The sequence below is a fragment of the Chiloscyllium plagiosum genome, unplaced genomic scaffold (genome assembly GCF_037043375.1).
Source record: "Chiloscyllium plagiosum isolate Xiang-an unplaced genomic scaffold, Cpla_swu_hap1 HiC_scaffold_1, whole genome shotgun sequence".
In the NCBI taxonomy this organism is placed as follows: Eukaryota; Metazoa; Chordata; class Chondrichthyes; order Orectolobiformes; family Hemiscylliidae; genus Chiloscyllium; species Chiloscyllium plagiosum.
The window spans coordinates 87,757,937-87,778,099 of record NW_028270139.1 but is presented as its reverse complement, the minus strand read 5'-3'; the positions used below and the strand labels follow the sequence as shown (position 1 = coordinate 87,778,099).

At 39.5% G+C, this 20,163-nt stretch overlaps 1 protein-coding gene across 1 annotated transcript in view; it reads right to left on the bottom strand.

Annotated features, from left to right (window-relative positions):
• Positions 1-926: 926 nt before the first annotated feature.
• LOC122554964 (snake venom 5'-nucleotidase-like) overlaps positions 927-20,163 on the bottom strand; it is an 83,001-nt gene continuing 63,764 nt past the window's right edge. Inside the window, exons 6-8 of the mRNA XM_043700436.2 lie at positions 12,988-13,135; positions 3,256-3,439; positions 927-1,763 (exon numbers count right to left, since the gene is read on the bottom strand). Coding sequence (XP_043556371.1) covers positions 1,573-1,763; positions 3,256-3,439; positions 12,988-13,135 — 523 coding nt within the window. The 3' untranslated portion in view covers positions 927-1,572. The remainder of the gene's footprint in view (positions 1,764-3,255; positions 3,440-12,987; positions 13,136-20,163) is intronic.

Sequence of the window (20,163 nt, the reverse complement as noted above, 5' to 3'; positions counted from 1 at the left end):
TGTAAAGTTTATCTTGCACCATTGCTTGTCTATGTAGCAGCTGTCATGTAAATCCTCCTCAGCCTTCAACATTTCCTGTCTCAAATGGTTATGCCCATCTGTTATATTGCTTTCTTATGTTGCTGTAGTTGCATTACAACAGAAAATGTGATGGAAAATGATGAAATGGATAACAAAATAATTTATTTCTAATATACTGTAACTGTGATTAAGATAATGAGGATGGGGAGAGTCAGGCTACAGATAAATTACAAGATTAATCTCCTTCATATTGTCATCTGCTTCCTTAATCCTATACTTCAGCTCATATTTTTATCATAGGATGTAGTATTTGGCATGAGTAAGGATATAGCATCACGTAATTCTTAGAGTATAAGGGAGGCAGAGGAGTGCTAGCTCCAGAGCGGAGATTTATAAAATACCCAAAGATTTGGGTTCCATCTTCCATGAGACAAAGCATGTTCAAAGAATATCACACTCACTATGCTTCAGGATATGTGGAAACTAAAACAGGTAATTAATTTGTATTTCTTTAATAACCACAATGCTGTGGGTCTGGAGTTTCCTTCCCTAAAGGACATGAATGAATCAGATGGGTTTTTCAGTCAATTGATGGTTTAATTCCAGATTTCTTTTATTGAATTCAAATTCCACTGTCTAGTGGGATTCAAACCCAGGTCCACACATCATCATCTGGGACTCTGGTGTTAACACCACTAGGCAATCACCTCCCCTAATAATGCTATTTTATATTAAGTTCTGATGAATGTAATGATATTAATCAGTTTGTATATATTTATTCTAAGACATGGGAAAGATTTGTACTTCTTTAATATTTTTCTTGTTAGTTTTTTGGTTCAATTACAATAACTAACCTTAATTCAATTTAAAGTTTCATTGACTACACCATATTATCTGCATTTTGGGGTAGCCGTTCCTAATTTTTTAAAACTCCCTTGTATTGCACTTCACAGCTGTGTGGACTGTACAGTTCATGTTATGTCTGGTTTGCTATTTATATTAACTATGCCTTTAATCTGTTGAAGCATGACTGAACAAGTTGTGCCAGATCCATATCTTTGCCAAGAACATAGTGTCAGTTAAATCCCATTTGTCAGATCAGCAATGAGTCAGGACAAATATCTGCAAGTATGTCATAGAAAACAGATTTACTGTTCTTATTAGATATTATTTCAACCAGTCTTTATTCTGATATCTTATACACTTTGACATTATCTACAATGCAAAAATACAGAAAGCACAAAGATACAGAAATAGGATATACGATGTGAAATTTTTTGCAGATTTCCTCTGTGATATCACAAAGCAAAGTGATGAACAATCTTTTTTAGAGATTGAATCTAACAACAGAAGGAAACTACATGACAGGCATTTTTAAAAAAAACCATTGTTTAGGCTGGTTTAATATCAAAAACCTGTGTTTTACTAGTTTGCAAAATCAAAGTTTTCCTATAACGCTTTTTTAAACACAGAAAAATACTTCTGTTAGAAGATTTTACCTGAAAATAACATTTCAAATTAAGCACTAAAAATGCAAAATTTCTATTTTTACTACTTTAATTCACAACCAAATGTGTTACTCGCACTACAGCGATCTAATGGAAATGTCCTTTGGCCTAGTTCTCGTTCAGATCGCAGTTGTCTAAGGTGTTGTTTCATTTCCTTGGTAACATGATATATTCTTCCTTCCACATCTGGGACAGGGGCAACTACAATTTTTTCATCAGCTTTCTTCTCAAAGTCTAAAGAAAAATAATTATAACTAAATCATAAGCCAAATAGAGCTAATTGAGAAACAACAATTGCCTGTTTTTTTTTTCCTGTTAGCCAGCAACTTACAAACAAAATTGCAACATCTTTGAAATATGCATATTGAGAAAGCAATTTCATCAATGGCACACAGCTGAGAAGTTTAATTTTCTCCTAATTGCCTCAGGTTAAATGTTGATTTTTATTCATTTATGAAATGTGGGCATGACTAGGTAGGCTAGCATTAATGACCTATTTCAAAGGGCATTTAAGAGTCAACCACGTTGCTGTGAATAAGCAGTCACACGTAGCCCAGACCAGACAAGAAAGCAGATTTCTTAAAATGCCGTAGTGAACTAGATGGGTTCTTAATGACAATCGATGGTATTCACATGGTTGCCATTTAGCTAGCTTTCAATTCCAGATTTTATTGAATTCAAATTTCATCATGTGCCAAGGTCAAAGTCGAATCCATTTCCCTAGAACATTAGCCCAGCTTTTGGATTACTAGATCAGTGACATTATACCAATTACCACGACTACTATTCTGCCAAGCAAGAATGTATGTAGATTATGAAAAATACAGTACATTTAAAGGAAATAACTTTGATTCATTAAAGCTCAAGTAATATGAAAGAAGAAAATCATCCGCAGTTGGACTTTGCAATTTTATATTCATTTTGTTAATCCAAATGTCTATATTTATGTGGATGGAAATTAAAGTTGCAGTTTTTCAATTTCAATCTACTATATCACTTTGATAAAAGTACAGATGTACAATTACAGATGCAATCATTTTCTCAAGATAAAGTGAATCATTTAATGTCAATTGCATCGTCAGAAATTATAATCCTGAATACTACATTTCTATACTGCAAACAAGTGCAGTTCAGGCTTCACTACAGTTCTATCATACAAATATATTTATTTTAAAATTTCTGAAAGCTTTTTGGAAAATCTCTTCTCATTATAGATAGTTAACAGGGTATTTGAGAGTGTGGTCAAATTTCAAATTCAAATCGTTCAAGGGTTTTCACTGGTTACTCAGTCAAGAGCATAAAATTTATCAAAGTATTTTATTTTTATTTTTATTTATTTTACATAAGCATTTTAAATACAATAGTGGAAGCACATCTGACATGATTTAGTAATAATATTGTCAATAAATAGGTGAAAGAAAAGCTAACAGATTAAAGAGCAACATCAGTGTAGCGGAGTGAACTTTTTTTCAGAGACATGGAACAAACATGATAAAACTTAATATCCTGTGTTTGGTTTGATTCACTTTGTGGCTATTAATGAAATCTAATATATAGGACTTTTCTAAGAAACAGTTAGGTTTTGTTTTACAGAGGCCTCTACTACCTCTAGAGTTGTATAGTATCAAAGTCTATCACATTGGTCCCTATAAGATACATTGAGGAAAACAAAATCAGTTGTAGCATCTTAAAGATTATTATCTTTAACTAGCTCAAATAAATTTACCTGTTATTGATGCAGCTTGGGAGACTTTGATTAAACTCATCCGATGTCCGGATTTACATTTCTTGAGTCCCTGGAGAATTTTTACTGATTCAAAATGGTTAATGACAACAGTGGAGAGACTGGGAGCCGTTTCTGTATCAACCAGCCATTGACAATTACGAAACATCACATATCCATCTTTCCCCTGCAGGAAAGCAATTTTTTTTCCATTGTAAAGGTGTCATTAAAAGACTATAAAATCTATGGGGAGGGTGAACTGTCCATGTATGTACTTAAGCCAGCAGATAGCATTGCGACAGAACTTTGCATGACAAGTGGGAAACATTGGGCCATACTTAACAGTCCCAGATGGAACCTTTTAGTTTAACCCATTTCTTCTTTAAAAACTGTAGTTTCCTCAGAATCACTGAATTCAACAGAGAATATTTCAATTTACCATTGTTCTGAATTTAATATTTTTGTTTGGTTTAAAATACAAATAATTTAAATTAAGTACACTTTTCTCACACATTAGGCAAGAATTCTTACAAAGTGAGCGTGCAAGGAAGTGTTAATATTAAGTCAAAAATTGCATGTTGGATACAATATGGGAAATGGAAAAAGTGCAAAACTAGAAGTCAAAGAATGCAAATCAGAATAGTGCAAGTAAAGAGACTGTGAAAGTATCAGTAAAAGAAATTTTCAGACAAAATCCAGCCCCCAACATCCTCTGTCTCCAGAAGGATCATTTGGGCTAAAAACAGTTGAGTTGTGACGTCCTTGTACTACAAATAACTCATGTTTGACCTGTAGATCAGATTGCTTGTCACTTACTGTTCTTATCATTTCAAAATGAACTCTACTCACATGTAGCTCACTTCATAAAGCTGAATGGTAAACCTGTCAAAATGAGCTAATCCCTCTCCAGCTTTAATGGAAATGGTAATGATTGTATTTAATTTAGAGCATATTTGGGATTTAGTGAAGGTTGGGATAGTGTTCTCACTACTCACCTGCCCAATTCCTGCCTTAGTATTGCACCTTTGGATACTGGATTTGAAGCTGGGATGTCATTTTGAAATCAAATCCTACTAAAATAGTTCACTAGGATTACCCCTTCACCCAGTGTTGATATCTCCTTCCGATTTTTCCCATCCCAGTGGTCTTCCACTCCTTCTCTGCCCCTTACGTAACTTCTTTCATTTCCCTTAACTATAGCCTTACCTTTCTCCTGTTCTTCACCAGTTCCAACCCTTCCATTCCCTTGCTGATGCCTTCTCATGTTTTCAATTATTCTTCTTAATTATTTGCTACCCTCTCACCCTGCTTAGCCTGAACAATATAATTAGACTTGCTTTTCTGTCTGCGATGCAAAATTTCAATTTAGATTTTATTGTCAAGTATACTCAAGTAAATGAAAATGAAAAGTGTGTAATGTTACCACACACGGTACTATCTTAGGTACAAAGGTACTTAGATACAAAGCAATAAAAGAAACAAAATTTAAAAAGTCATGCATTACCTTCAAGGTGAAAAATAAATAAATAATATGCAAGTTAACATTAAAGTCCTTCTTAATATAAACAGGAAAAATAAAGAAATAAAGTTAAAAGGTTCAACAGCCTTTGATGAGTCCTCCACTTCGATCACTTTGGGAGACCTTAACTGTCTATTCGCGCCACTGAGACCAGGGGACGTTCCTCACCGCTGCTGCTGAAGCTGCCACCTCCCCGATCTCTTCTTGCTACTTCTGGAACATGGCCAGGCAGGATCAACTGGCATGCGGCGGTACTGCCACCGGCTGCTGAGACCGGACAGAGACGCCACTATGGGACGTCGAGAGACTGAGCCGAGATACTGCTATGTGCTGGTGAGACATCACCACTGGCTTGGCCAAGAGGACGCCTTGTTGGGTCCTTAGAGGCCAGGGGTGAAGAGAAGAAACACCAAGAGAAAAAAAAAACAAAAGGACAGAGCGGACAAGCTCCAGCTGAAGTGTCCTACTCTGGCACCATCTTGGTCAAATGTTTAGTCAATCAGTTGGAACCCAAAAAGTTTGGGTTTATCATACACATCTTACAATTATATTAAGAAAGTAAACAGGTCATTTCTGCTAGGGATAAAAAAAAATCAGAAAATTATAGATCTATCAGACTTACACAAGTAGTAGAAAAATCTATCATAAAGGACATGATAAATTGACACTTGCACAAGAGTGATCAGAAATAGCGTTTAACAAATTAGTTGCTTTTTTTTAATGTTACTAATGAAGTTAATAAAAGGGAGTCAAAATACATTTGAATTTTCAGAAGGCTTTTGATAAAATCCCCCACAAGAGCTGGTTAATTTAAGCACACAAGATAGAAGATAATGTAAGGCATAGATTAAGGATTGGCTAACAGACAGAAAACAGAGAAGCAATAAATGGCTCATTCTCATGTTGACAGTCTGCATAGTGAGTTACTATAAGGATCAATACTTGGGCTCCGGCTGTTCACAGTACATGTTAGTAACTTGGACATGCAGCTCAAACATAATATTTCCAAATTTACAAATTATACAAAGCTTTGTTGTGAAGCTAATGTAAAATGTTTTTTACAAGGATTTAGACAGACTTATGATCGAGTGAGAACATGGCAGATGAAATATAATGTGGAAAAATGTGATGTTATCAACTTTGGCAATAAGAACGAATATACATAAAGTTTCTTATAGTGATAGGTTGACAAGTGTAAATGTGCAAAGGGACTTGGATGTCCTTATCAATAAGTCATTGAGGGATAACTTTGAGGCATACATAGTAGGCGGTTATTAAAACTAATGGAATGCTCTTCGTAATTGCAAGGGGATTGGAGTACAGGAGCAATAAAGTTTTGCTTCAATTGTGTAGGACCCTGGTTAGATTGCACTGGAATACTGTGTGTTTTGGTCTTCTAATCTCTGGAAAGATATTATTGCCATAGAGGGAGTGCAGTGAAAGTTAACCAGATTTGTTCTCAGAATTGTGGGACTGTCCTATGAAGACTGAGAAAACTGTATGAGTTTTGAAGAATGTTGTCATTGAAACCTACAAAATAATTAACAGCATCTGTCCCACTTATCATTTTAAGATGTCCCCCCCCCCCCCGGTCTGCGAGTAGCTAATATTGTTCCTTTGTTGAAGAAGGGAAATAGAGTTAATCCAGGAAACGACAGACCAGTGAGTTTCACATCAGTGGTTTGGAAGCTATTGGAAAGAAATTCATAGGGATAGGATTTACGCGCATTTGGAAAAGTATGGCCTAATTAAGGACAGACAGCATGGCTTTGTGCGGGATATGTCATATCTTACTAACCTGATGAAAGTTTTCGAGGAGGTGACGAAGGTGTTCAATAAGGGTAGAGCAGTGGATGTTGCCTACATAAATTTTAGTCAGGCTGTTGACAAGGTCTCTCATGATGGGCTTATCCAGAAGATTAAGATGCATGGGATCCATGGTGACTTGCCACTTGGATTCAGAATTGGCTTGCCCATAGATGGCAGAGGGTAGTGGTGTAAGGCTGTTTTTCAGGCTGGGTGTTCCGCAGGAATCTGTACTGGGACCTCTGCTGTTTGTTTTTGGGCATGTCAGAAAGGCAAGGTCACGGTGATCATGGGGGGACTTCAACATGCAAATGGACTGGGTGAATAAATGTTGCCAGTGGATCCACAAAAAGGGAATTCATGGAATGCTTACAGGATGGCCATTTGGAACAACTTGTGATGGAGCCCACAAGGAAGCAGGCTATTCTGGACTTAGTGCTATGTAATGAGCCATACTTTATAAAAGATCTTAAAGTAAGTGAACACTTTGGAGGCAGCGACCATAATCTGGTAGAGTTCAGTCTGCAGTTTGAAACAGAGAAGGCAAAATCAGATGTAACAGTGTCACAGTTAAATAAAGGTAATTACAGGGGCATGAGAGAGGAACTGATGAAAATCGACTGGAAGCAGAGCCTAGTGGGGAAGACAGTAGAGCAACAATGGCAGGAGTTTCTGGGTGTAATTGAGGACACAATACAGAGGTTCATCCCAAACAAAAAGATTATCAGGGCGGAGGGGGGAATTAGACAGCCATGGCTGACAAAGGAAGTCAGGAAACGTTTCAAAGAAAAAGAGCACTGGGAAATCAGAAGATTAGGAAGACTACAATAACAAACAGAGGCTAACAGAGAAAAATAAGGAAGGAGAGGATCAAATATGAAGGTAAGCTAGCCAATAATTAGAAATGATAGTAAAAGTACCTTTCAATACATAAGAGACAAGCAAGAGACAAAAGTAGAAATTGGGCCACTCCAAATTGATGCAGGAAGGCTCGTGATGGGAGATAAGGAAATAGCTGAATAAAGACTGTGTGTCAGTCTTCATAGTGGAAGACATGAGTAATATCCCAACAATTAACAAGAGTCAAGGGGCATAGTTGAGTATGGGAGCCATTACAAAAGAGAAAGTGCTAGAAAAGCTAAAAGATCTAAAAATTGATCAATCTCTTGGTCCGGATGGGCTACGTCCTAGAGTTCTGAGGGAGGTGGCTGAAGAAATAGCAGAGGTGCTGTTGTAATCTTTCAAAAGTCCCAGATGATTAGAAAATCGCTGTTGTAACCCCCTTGTTCAAATTCCTGATGAAGGGCTTTTGTCCGAAACGTCGATTTTACTGCTCCTCGGATTCTGCAAGAACTGCTGTGCTTTTCCAGCACCACTCTAATCTAGACTCTGGTTTCCAGCATCTGCAGTCATTGTTTTTACCAAGAATGGATCAAGACAAAAGATGGAAAATTATAAACCAATTAGCCTAACCTTGTTTGTAGGTACAATTCTAGAATCTATCGTTAAGGATGAGATTTCTAAATTCTTGGAAGTGCAAAGTCAGATTATTTTTTGGATTAGAACAAGTCAGCATGGATTTAGTAAGGGGAGATTGTGCCTGACAAACCTGTTAGAATTCTTTGAAGAGGTAACAAGTAGGTTTGACCAGGGAAACCCAGTGGATGTTATCTACCTAGATTTCTAAAAAGCCTTTGATAAGGTGCCTCATGGGAGGCTGCTGAGTAAGGTGAAGGCCCATGGTGTTCAAGGTGAGCTACTGGTATGGATTGAGGATTGGCTGTGTGAAAGAAGGTAGAGTTGGGATAAAGGTTCTTTTTTGGATGGCAGCTAGTGACAAGTGGTGTACCGCAGAGTTCAGTGTTGAGGCTGCAGCTGTTCACTTTATATATTAATGTTCTGGATGAGAGGACTGCGGGCATTCTGGCGAAGTTAGACGATGATACAAAGTTAGGTGGACAGGCAGGTAGTTCTGAGGAGGTGGGGAAGCTGCAGAAAGATTTAGACAGTTTAGGAGAGTGGCTGAGGAGATTCATCTGAGCAAATGTGACGCCTTGTATTTTGGAAAAAAAATACAGGCATGGGCTATTTTCTAAATTGTGAGAAAATTCATAAAGCCAAAGTACAACGGATCTGGGAGTGCTAGTCCAGGATTCTCTAAAGGTTGACTTGCAGGTTGAGTCTGTGGTTAAGAAAGCAAATGTAATGTCGTCATTTATCTCAAGAGGGTTGGATGGTAAAAGCAGCGACGTGCTACTGACACTTTATAAAGCTCTAGTTACGCCCCATTTAGAATATTGTGTCCAATTCTGGGCCCTACACCTCAGTAAGTGTACACTGACACTGGAGCATGTCCAGCGGAGATTCACACAAATGATCCCTGGAATGGTAGGCCTAATGGTAGGCCATATGATGAATGGCTGAGGATCCTGGGATTGTATTCATTGGAGTTTAGAAGGTTGAGAAGAGATCTAATAGAAACTTACAAGATAATGCACGGATTAGAAAGGGTGGACACTGGGAATTTGTTTCCGTTAAGTGGGGAGACTAGGACCCGTGGGCACAGCCTTAGAAATTAGAAGGGGTCAATTTAGAATGGGAATGTGATGACATTTCTTCAGCCAGAGACTAATGGGCCTATGGAATTCATTGCCATGGAGTGCAATGGAGGCCGGGATGCTAAATGTCTTCAAGGCAGATTCTTGATCTTGAAACGAATTAAAGGCTACAGGGAGAATGTGGGTGAGTGGCGTTGAAATGCGCATCAGCCATGATTGATTGCAGAGTGGATTCAATGGGCCAAATGGCCTTAGTTCCGCTCCTGTGTCTTACAGAGTTATCACCGATCAGAAACACAACTGGGATCACTACATAAACACAGTGGCTACAACAGCAGGTCAGTGATGAGGAATACAGTGACAAATGCCTCACCACCTGACTTCCCAAAGCCTGTCCACCATCTCCAAGGTACGTCGGAATGTGATGGAATATTCCCAACTTGCTTGGACAAGTGCACCCCAAGACGCTTGGCATCATCCAGAACAAAGCAGCCTGCTTGACTGGCACCACATCCACTCCCCCCACCACAGACACTAGTAGCAGCATTGCACTGCAGAAATTCATCAAAGATCCTTCAAAACTTCCATCAAGGGCAGCAGGTACATGGGAACATCAACACCTTCAAGTTCCCCTCCAAGTCACTTACCATTCCTTCACCGTCACTAGGTCACAATCCTGAAATTCCCTCCCTAATGGTATTGTGGGTCAACCTCAGCAATGGAATGCCGCAGTTCAAGAAGGCAGCTTACCACCACCTTCTCAAGGGCAACTAGGGATGGGCAATGAATGCTGGCCCAACCAGTGATGCCCACATCCCACAGAATTAATAAATAAAAAAAAAGATTCTTTGAAATGCAGCTGAAATTGGGTGTCCCAGCATACGAATCACAAAAGGTTAATGTGCTGGTACAACAGATATTTAGGAAAGCCCATAATAATATCATTGTTTGGTGTGAGGTGAATCAAATACAAAGTTGGGTTATGCTTAAGTCAAATGAGGTGCCTTGATGTGAGAACACATCTGGAGTATTTGTGCACAATATTGTTCTTTTTTAAAGTGTAATGATGCTGCTCCTTTAACAAGGTTATGTTGTCCTTGGTATTTTTTTTCCCCCCAAGAGTCATAGAGATGTACAACATGGAAACAAGCCCTTCGGTCCAACTCGTGCATGACTACCAGATATCCCAACCTAATCTAGTCCCATTTGCCAGCACTTGGCCCACATCTATCTAAACCCTTTCTATTCATATACGCATTGAGATGCTTTTTAAATGTTGCAATTGTACCAGCCTCCACCACTTCCTCTGGCAGCTCATTCCATACACTCACCACCCTCTGCATGAAAAAGTTGCCCCTTAGGTACCCTTTATATCTTTCTCCTCTTACCCTAAACCCATGCCTGCTAGTTCTGGACCCCCCCAACACCACCACCCCAAGGTAAAGACCTTGTCTATTTACCCTATCCATGCCCCTCATGATTTTATAAACCTCTATAAAAGGTCACCCCTCAGCCTCAGACGCTCCAGGGAAAATAGCCCTAGCCTATACAGCCTCTCCCTGTAGCTCAAATCCTCCAAACCTGGCAACATCCTTGTAAATCTTTTCTGAACTCAAGTTCAATCCTTCCAATAAGAAGGAGACCAGAATTGCACGCAATATTCCAAAAGTGGCCTAACCAACGTCCTGTACAGCCACAATATGACCTCCCAACTCCTATACTCAAACTTTGACCAATAAAGGAAAGCATACCAAACACCTTCTTCACTATCCTATCTACCTGCAACTCCACTTTCAAGGAGCTATGAACCTGAACTCCAAGGTCTTCATTCAGCAACACTCTCTAGGATCTTACCATTAAGGTATCTAGTTCCTACTCTGATTTGCTTTTCCAAAATGCAGCACCTCGCACTGATGTAAATTAAACTTTAAATCTGCCACTCCTCAGCCCGTTGGCCCGTCTGATCAAGATCCTGTTGTAATCTGAGGTAACCTTTTTCACTATCCACTGCACCTCCAATTTTGGTGTCATCTGCAAACTTACTTTATCTCCTCTGTTCACATCCAAATCATTAATATAAATGACAAAAGGTAGTGGTCCCAGCATCGATCCTTTTGGCACTCCAATGGTCACAGGCCTCCAGTCTGAAAAACAACCCTTCACCACCACCCTCTGTCTTCTACCCTCAAGCCAGTTCTGTATCCAAATGGCGAGTTGTCCCTGGCAGGGGTTCCTATTTGGGACTTAGCTAATGGTTAACAGATACTGCTTAACGCAACAATCAGGCAAAAGGCTTTTAAGTTTTTTTTTAAGAACACTTGTACAATGAAAAGGGAGTAGCCAGTTATCCGGGTTCAGTGTTTTTTTCCTGGTTTGGTTTGGTTTTAGCAAGCAGTCTGTTCTCAAAGCTGTTGGTCAAGAAAAGCTGCTGGGAAAAAAGGTTCCCTGATTCAATAGATGTTGCTGGCTGACTCTCTCTCTAACATCTCTCCTGTAAGAACCTGTGTTTGAATTTAACTTTTAATAAGCCCAGGGGTTTATTTATGAGGATGTTGCAGGAAATTAGAAAGCTGTTTGTTAAATTGCAGGGATATTGTGTCAGTTGGGTTTTCATAAAGGTGTTATTCTAAATTCTGTTTTCTTTTGCTTGTATTTCATTTGGTGGTATGTAAGTGGTTTGATCCACTGCATCACTCCTGGAATTTCCACCTTACATCTGTCTAAAACAACTAGAAATATTTGGGTCTGGGCTACATTCTTGAAATGTTTTGAGGAGGTGGTCTGGCCTGGTCCATAACAAAAGATATAAATGCATTGAAAGCAGTTTGGAGATGGATTACTATAGTAATACTTGAAATGGATGAGTTATCTTATGAGGAGAGATTGGACAGGCCAGGTTTGTATTTTTTTTTAAGTTGACTGTGAGGCAACCTGAATGAAGTATAGAAGATCCCGAAGGGTCTTGACAAGGTGGATATAGAAAAGATATTTCCTCTTGTGGGAGAATCCAGAACTAGGGGGTCACTTACCCATTTAATACAAAGATAAGGAGAATTATTTTCTCACCAAAAGTCATGTGTCTTTGGAACACTACTTACACTGCCTTTTGAGGAATAGAGTCCTTGAATATTTTTAATACAGAGTTAGATAAAGTCTTGACAAACAAGGGATTGAAACATTGAGGATAGGCAGGAACTAATCAGATCAGCCACGATCTTATTGACTGGCACAGCAGGCTGAAGAAGCCAAATGGCTGACACCTGCTCATAAGTTCACGTGAAACACCCATCAGTATCATGAGGTCTTAGAAAATCAAGGTGCAACTTTGTATAACTTACAACTTCACTAATCCTCACAATGTCAAGTAACCTACGTTCTTAATAAGTGTATTACCATTAATTTGTCCAAACTTTTGGGGTGAAGGGATAAAGACTGAAAGCAGAATTGAAGGCCAGTAACCTCTAATACCTCAACATATACTTTATTGCATACACTATTTGTTGGAGATCTGTGTCATTTTCCAGAGAGGTCAGTCAGTCACCTGCTGAAATTATAGCAGAAGACCAGCATGATTATGAAATTTTGCTGTTTCAATAAACGTCTTATAATCTAACAAGGGATAAGGAAAAGAAAATGGACAGCTGGAAATTACTTGACAGGTCAATGCTTCAGCGACAAACAATAAAGTGACATGATCTAATTTAAAAACATTAACATTTGCATGTTAATGCCATAAATAATAATTGAGAGTGAAGCTTATATTTTAACACACAACTAATGCATGTGTTATACACAAAATAATTTTGCTTTCTTTTAAAGCAACAGTATAAAAGGTACAGTATTACTACTTACTTTTGCCAGATATTCCTTGATTGCAAGTAAGTATGTTCTATTCCTGTCCAAGTACTGTCCCTGTACCTTCACCGAGTCTACAACAATTCTGTGCCCTGGTTCTCCACTTGGATCAAATCCAAACTCTAATCCTGCCACTTGAGGGAACCTTTAAAATATGAAACCTAAATGACGTTTCAAATATTGAGTGAAGTTTATGGAGATATTTAGCTACTCTTAACATGTTTAATTGTTTATTAGTGTCATAGTGTCATAAAGATGTACAGCACAGAAACAGACTCTTCGGTCCAACTTGTCTATGCCAAACAGATATCCTAAATTAATCTCGTTCCATATGCCAGCAGTTGGCCCATATCCTTCGAAACCTCTCCTAATCACATATAACATTTTAAAGGCATAATTGGGTAATTGTACCAGCCTCCACATTTTCTCTGGCAGCTCATTCCATACACATACCACATTCAGTTTGAAAACATGGCCTCTTAGATCCCCTTTAAATCTTTTTCCACACACCTTAAGCCTATGCCCCCTAGTTTTGGACTCACCTAACCTGGGAATAAGATCCTGGTTGTTCACCCTATTCATGCCCCTTGCGATTCTATCAAGCACTAAGGTCACCTCTCAGCATCTGATGCTCCAGATAAAACAGCTCCAGCCTATTCAAGCCTCTCCCTATAGCTCAAACCCTCAATCCTGGCAACATTTTTGCGCATCTTTTCTGAACCCTTTCAAGTTTCACAATATCATTCCGATAGCAGGGAGACCAGGACTGAAAGCAAAATTCCAGAAGTGGCTGAATCAATCTTTTGTACAGCCACAAAATGACGTCGCAACTCCTATACTTAGTGCACTGACCAATAAAGGCAAGTATATGGTCAATTTAATATTAAATTATTCATTTTTATGTTCTATTCAATATTCAACTTAGTTCAAACCATTCTTGATTGACTGAACAAAGGATTCTACATAAATTCAATTCACATTATCTTTGATTTTATTTTAAAGGAATTTACTCAAATGAAAATGTGTATTTAATGCAGGCTGATGCAGTTCTATAATGAAGGGGATAAATATTTTAAAATCAAATATTAGAATGGAGTCAGATTATAATTGGTATACCATTTATAAATTTATTTAACTTTCTGCATATTTGATGGTAGAACAGGAATTGTGGTAAATTGTGATGACTGAAATATGTCAAATTAACTGTGGCAGGAAATAAATAGATCCTTATATTCACTGCACTGTATAGACAATTACAGGAGCAAAGTCTCATTCTTTTCCTTTGCCCTGGGTAGAATTTAGGCATTTGGTGCACGCTGAACCTCTCCACCTCAGGTGTGTCACTGTTTCTCATCTCAAGTGTTCAACTCAACCTGGGGCATCCAACACAATCCTACAAAACCAGCCGTACAATTTAACAGAGCTGTAGGCCTTGTGGCTGTGTATCAGACCTGCAGGGCCTTACAAAATTGTCTTTGGCCTGCTCCCTGGAACAATGCTGACAATTTGGTTGACAGTGATACAGTGGCAAGAATCATTGAATCCCTACAGCGCAGAAAGAAGCCATTTGACCTATTGAGTCTGCAGCAACCCTCCAAAGACCATCCAGACAGAGTCCCCACCCTATTCTCATAAATCCACAAGAACTGGTGTCAAATTTCATTAAGTGACTATGCAAAGGGAAACTAGTTCCAGTCTCATCCAAAGTATATACAATGCATCTCTAGCATAGCCTCTCATCTAATCTCCCCACTGTCACTTTGGCAGTCCTCCACTGATTACCTCTTTGTTAATTCTTTGTCCTCATTTACATGTTGCCTTTGTAATAGCTACTGCAGAGATGCGGTCAGCTTTTTTTTTGCATGCCTATATGACAGCACTCTCCATCACCTTTCTCAATTTTTTTATTAACTCCATACTAACCAATTACCAGGCTAACATCAACTCACGGACGAAACGTAATTTTCTCCAGTCTAAGAGTGTGACACTGGCAAAGCACAGCCGGTCAGGCAGCATCTGAGAAACAGGAAAATCGACGTTTCGGATATAAGCTCATCAGGATGGAGGCATGTGGGCCAAGGTGGCGGAGAGATAAATGGGAGGGGGGTGGGGCTGGTGGAAGGTAGCTGGGAGTGCGATAGGTAGATAAAGGTGGGGGTGGAAGTGGTAGGTCGGAGAGGAGGGTTGGACAGATATGTGGGAAGGAAGATGGACAGGTCAAGGGGGCAGTGTAGAGTTGGATTTTCTCCAGCCAAACATCAAGACAACCAACTGTCAGTTACTACAAAGTCCTTTCTAGTCATTCAGAATAATTGAAATAACTGAAAATTAACTGGATGATTCATAACTTTGAAATTAATACAACCCCAATCTCAGAATCAGATTGATGACCTCAATGTCCATGGCTTTGTCATACCGGGAACAATTCAATTGTTCTTTTGGCTTCTCATTCTTCAATATTAGAACATAAAACAATGTTCAGCCCATTAAACCTCCAGATCATCTCCTCAATATCACTTTCCCACATTATCTCCATATCCCTTAATGTCATTATTCTTCAGAAATCTATCAATCTGTGATTGAACTGGCTCAATATTGAGCTTCCACACTCGACTGGTGTGGAGCCTTCCAAAGATTCATCACTGTGTTAAATGAACTTCCCTTAACCTGAGGCTATGTCCCCTGGTCTCGTCACCAGTCAAAGGAAATATCTTAACTATATCCACCCTATCATGCCCTATAAGAATTTTGTAACTTTCAATGAGATCAGTTCTCATTCTTAAACTCTATACCCAGTTGCCTCAATCTTTCCTCAAACAATCCCCACCATCTCAGGGAATAATCTGGTGAACTTTAGTGCAGACTCTCTATTGATTAGATAAGGAGATGAAAGCTGTACACATATAAGTGAGGTGTCACCAAAACATTTTATTTCAGTAGTCAAATCCTTTTGAAATGAATTTTATTTTTAATTTTTTATTCACTCGTGGAATGTGAGCATCACCAGCTGGGCCAATATACCTTTTGCCTTTGTAATTGCTTGCCGCTCCTGGGTGCTACCTGTTAGTGCTTTATAGACAAGGACAACCAGATCCATTCCCTAGCTCTTTCCATTTAAAGAATTTCTCTGCCTTTCTGTGTTTTCTACTAAAGTGAATAAATTCACATATTATATCCTATCTGCCATGTTCTAGCCCATTCACTTAGCCTATCCAAGTGCTCTTGAAGCCTTCCTTGCCTCTTCCTCACAAGTAGCATTTCCCACCCAATTTGGTGTCATCAGCAAATGTGAAAATATTATAATTTGTTCCCACATATAATTGTTATAAGCCTCGCATCATCCTTTGCAGCAACCCCATTAGTAACATGCCCCATCCTAAGAATGATCTGTTTATGCCTCTGCTTTCAGTCTACTAACTATTTCTCAACCTACCCATGCACTTTAATTTTATTTACCAAGTACTTTTGTCAGAATTTATGAAAAGCCTTCTGAAAATCAAAATTCACATCCACTCGTTCTTCATTGACAATGCTGCAAGTAATATCCTCAGAAAACGCAACAAATCTTTCCATTGGATCCTAAGTAATCCAAAATGGAGGACGGGAAAAATTTCTGGCTGTAACATCTGCTCCTTTTTTTTTTGAGATATTTTAGGTGTTGGAGGCGATTTCCTTGAATTCCAGGAGCAGCAATTACTGTTTTATATGCTGTTGCATTGTTTTGGAATTTTGGGGGGAAAAAAAAGGTCAAAACAACAGCACTTTTAAAAGAGGGAAGAACAGACAAAGGAAACACATGGTGAGGTCAGTGCAGGAGAAAGAGAGAAAGAAAGAAACCCACATTGCTAACTGACAGAGTTAGCAGTTACTGCCTTTGCTGTTGAATTCACATCAGAGTGCGTCTGGGAAAATTTAAAAAACTGAAATTCATAACTGATCTTTGCAGAACCTGTCTGGGAGAGGTCATAGCACAGAAGCACATAAGTCAATTTTAAGTGTGGCCTTAAAATAAGTCTGCAATCGTGCGTAGAGTGGGATCTTTCTTGATTCTATGTTTTATTGAGCTATGTCTCTTGATTAAACTTAAAATGTAAGCCATAAGTATTAATTTAACCTGGAGCAGTGTTTTGTAGAAGAATAAGACAGTGCTATTTTCTGGGTCTGTAGATTGAAAGAAGCAAAAATGGCCCATAATAGAGTGATATGCTCTTCTTCTCGGATGTGGGAGTTTAGGGAGAGTTTACGGGTTACTGATGATTATATCTGCAATAAATGCCGTTGGTTGCGAATCCTATCAGATTGAATGGATCGGTTGAAGAGGCAGTTAGAGGCAATGAGGAATTTACAAGAGCAAGGGGGTGTGTTGGATGGCAGTTATAGGAAGGGGGAAAAGTCGCAGATACAGTCACATAAATGGGTTAACTCCAGGAAAGGAAAGAGAGGTAGATAAGTAGTGCAGCAGTCTTCTGTGGCTATCCCTATTTCAAACAAGTACACTGCTTTGGAAAATGTAGGGGGTGATGGATTGTCGGGGGAACATAGCACGAATAGCCAGGTTTCTGGTATTGAGAACTGTCTTTAATGTAATGAGAGGTATGTCGGATTCCAAGCAATCAATTGTGTTAGGGGACTCTCTAGTCCAAGGTACACACAGACGTTTCTGTGGCCAGCGGCAAAAAATCAGAATGCTGTGTTGCTTCCCTGGTGCCAGGATCAAGCATGTCTGAGAAAGGGTACAGAATGTTCTCAAGGGGGAGTGGGGCCATCAGGAGGTAATTGTACACATTGGAACCAATGACATACGAAGGAAAAAGGTTGAGATTTTGAAGGGAGATTACAGAGAGTTAGGCAGGAATTTAAAAAGGAGGTCCTTGAGTGTAATAATACTTGGATTACTCCCGGTGCAAGGAGCTAGTGAGGGCAGGAATTGGAGGATAGAGCACGTGAATGCATGGCTGAAGACCTGGTGTATAGGAGAAGGATTCACATTTTTGGATCATTGGGAGCTGTTTTGGGGTAGAAGTGACCTGTACAAGAAAGACGGATTGCACCTGAATTGAAAGGGCACTAATATATTGGCAGGGAGATTTGCTAGAGGTGTTCAGGAGGATTTAAACGAGTAAGGTGGATGGGATCCCAGAGAGATAATGAGAAAAGATTTCAATTGAGACTGGTACAGTTGAGAACAAGGGCGGGTCAAACAGAGAACAAGATAGGACTGATAAATTAAACTGCATTTATTTCAATGCAAGAGGCCTAACAGGGAAGGCAGATGAACTCAGGGTATAGGACTGGGATATCATAACAATTACAGAAACGTGGCTCGAGGATGGACAGGACTAGCAACTTAATGTTCCAGGATACAAATGCTACAGGAAGGCTAGAAAGAGAGGCAAGAGAGGAGGGGGAGTGGCATTTTTGATAAGGGATAGCATTACAGCTATACTGAGGGAGGATATTCCCTGAAATACATCCAGGGAAGTTACTTGGGTGGAACTGAGAAATAAGAAAGGGATGATAACCTTATTGGAATTGTATTATAGACCCCCTAATAGTCAGAGGGAAATTGAAAAACAAACTTGTAAGGAGATCTCAGAATAATAGGATAGTTATGGTAGGGGATTTTAACTTTCCAAACATGGAATGGGACTGCCATATTGTTAAGGGTTTAGATTAGATTACATTACTTAGTGTGGAAACAGGCCCTTCGGCCCAACAAGTCCACACTGACCTGCCAAAGCGCAACCCACCCAGACCCATTCCCCTACATTTACCCCTTCACCTAACACTATGGGCAATTTAGCATGGCCAATTTACCTAACCTGCACATTTTTGGACTGTGGGAAGAAACCGGAGCACCCGGAGGAAACCCACGCAGACACGGGGAGAATGTGCAAAATCCACACAGACAGTCGCCTGAGGTGGGAACTGAACCAGAGTCTCTGGCGCTGTGAGGCAGCAGTGCTAACCACTGTGCCACCATGTGGAGACAAATTTGTTAAGTGTGTAGAAGAAAATTTTCTGACTCAGTATGTGGACGTACCTACTAGAGAAGGTGCAAAACTTGACCTATTCTTGGGAAATAAGGCAGGGCAGGTGACTGAGGTGTCAGCGGGGGAGCACTTTGGGGCCAGCGACCATAATTCCATTAAATTTAAAATAGTGATGGAAAAGGATAGACCAGATATAAACGTTGAAGTTCTAAATTGGAGAAAGGCTAATTTTGACGGTATTAGGCAAGAACTTTCAAAAGCTGATTGGGGGCAGATGTTCGCAGGTAAAGGGACGGCTGGCAAATGGAAAGCCTTCAGGAATGAGATAATGAGAATCCAGAGACAGTACATTCTTGTTAGGTTGAAAGGAAAGGCTGGTAGTATAGGGAATGCTGGATGATGAAAGAAATTGAGGGTTTGGTTAAGAAAAGGGAGGCAACATATGTCAGGTATAGACAGGATAAATCAAGTGAACCCTTAGAAGAGTATAAAGGCAGTAGGGATATACTTAAGAGAGAAATCAGGAAGGGTCATGAGATAGCTTTGGCAAATAGAGTCAAGGAGAATCCAAACAGTTTTTACAAATACATTAAGGAAAAAAAAAGGTTAACTAGGGACAGAATAGGGCCCCTCAAAGATCAGCAAGGTGGTCTTTGTGTGGAGCCGCGGAGATGGGGCAGATACTAAACGACTATTTTGCATCAGTATTTACTGTGGAAAAGGACATGGAAGATATAGAATGTAGGGAAATAGACGGTGACATGTTGAAAAGTGTCCATATTACAGAGGAGGAAGTGCTGGATGTCTTGAAATGCATAAAAGTGGATAAATACCCAAGACCTGATCAGGTGTGCCCTTGAACTCTGTGGGAAGCTGGGGAAGTGATTTTGAAATATTTGTATCATCGATCATCACAGGTGAGGTTCGGGAAGACTGGAGGTTGGCTAATGTGGTGCCACTGCTTAAGAAAGGTGGTAAGCACAAGCCAAGGAACTATAGAGCAGTGACCCTGATGTCAGTGGTGGGCAAGTTGTTGGAGGGAATCCTGAGGGACAGGATGTACATGTATTTGGAAAGACAAGGACTGACTGGGATAGTCAACATGGCTTTATGTGTGGGAAATCATGTCTCACAAGTTTGATTAAGTTTTTTGAAGAAGTAACAAAGAGGACTGATGAGG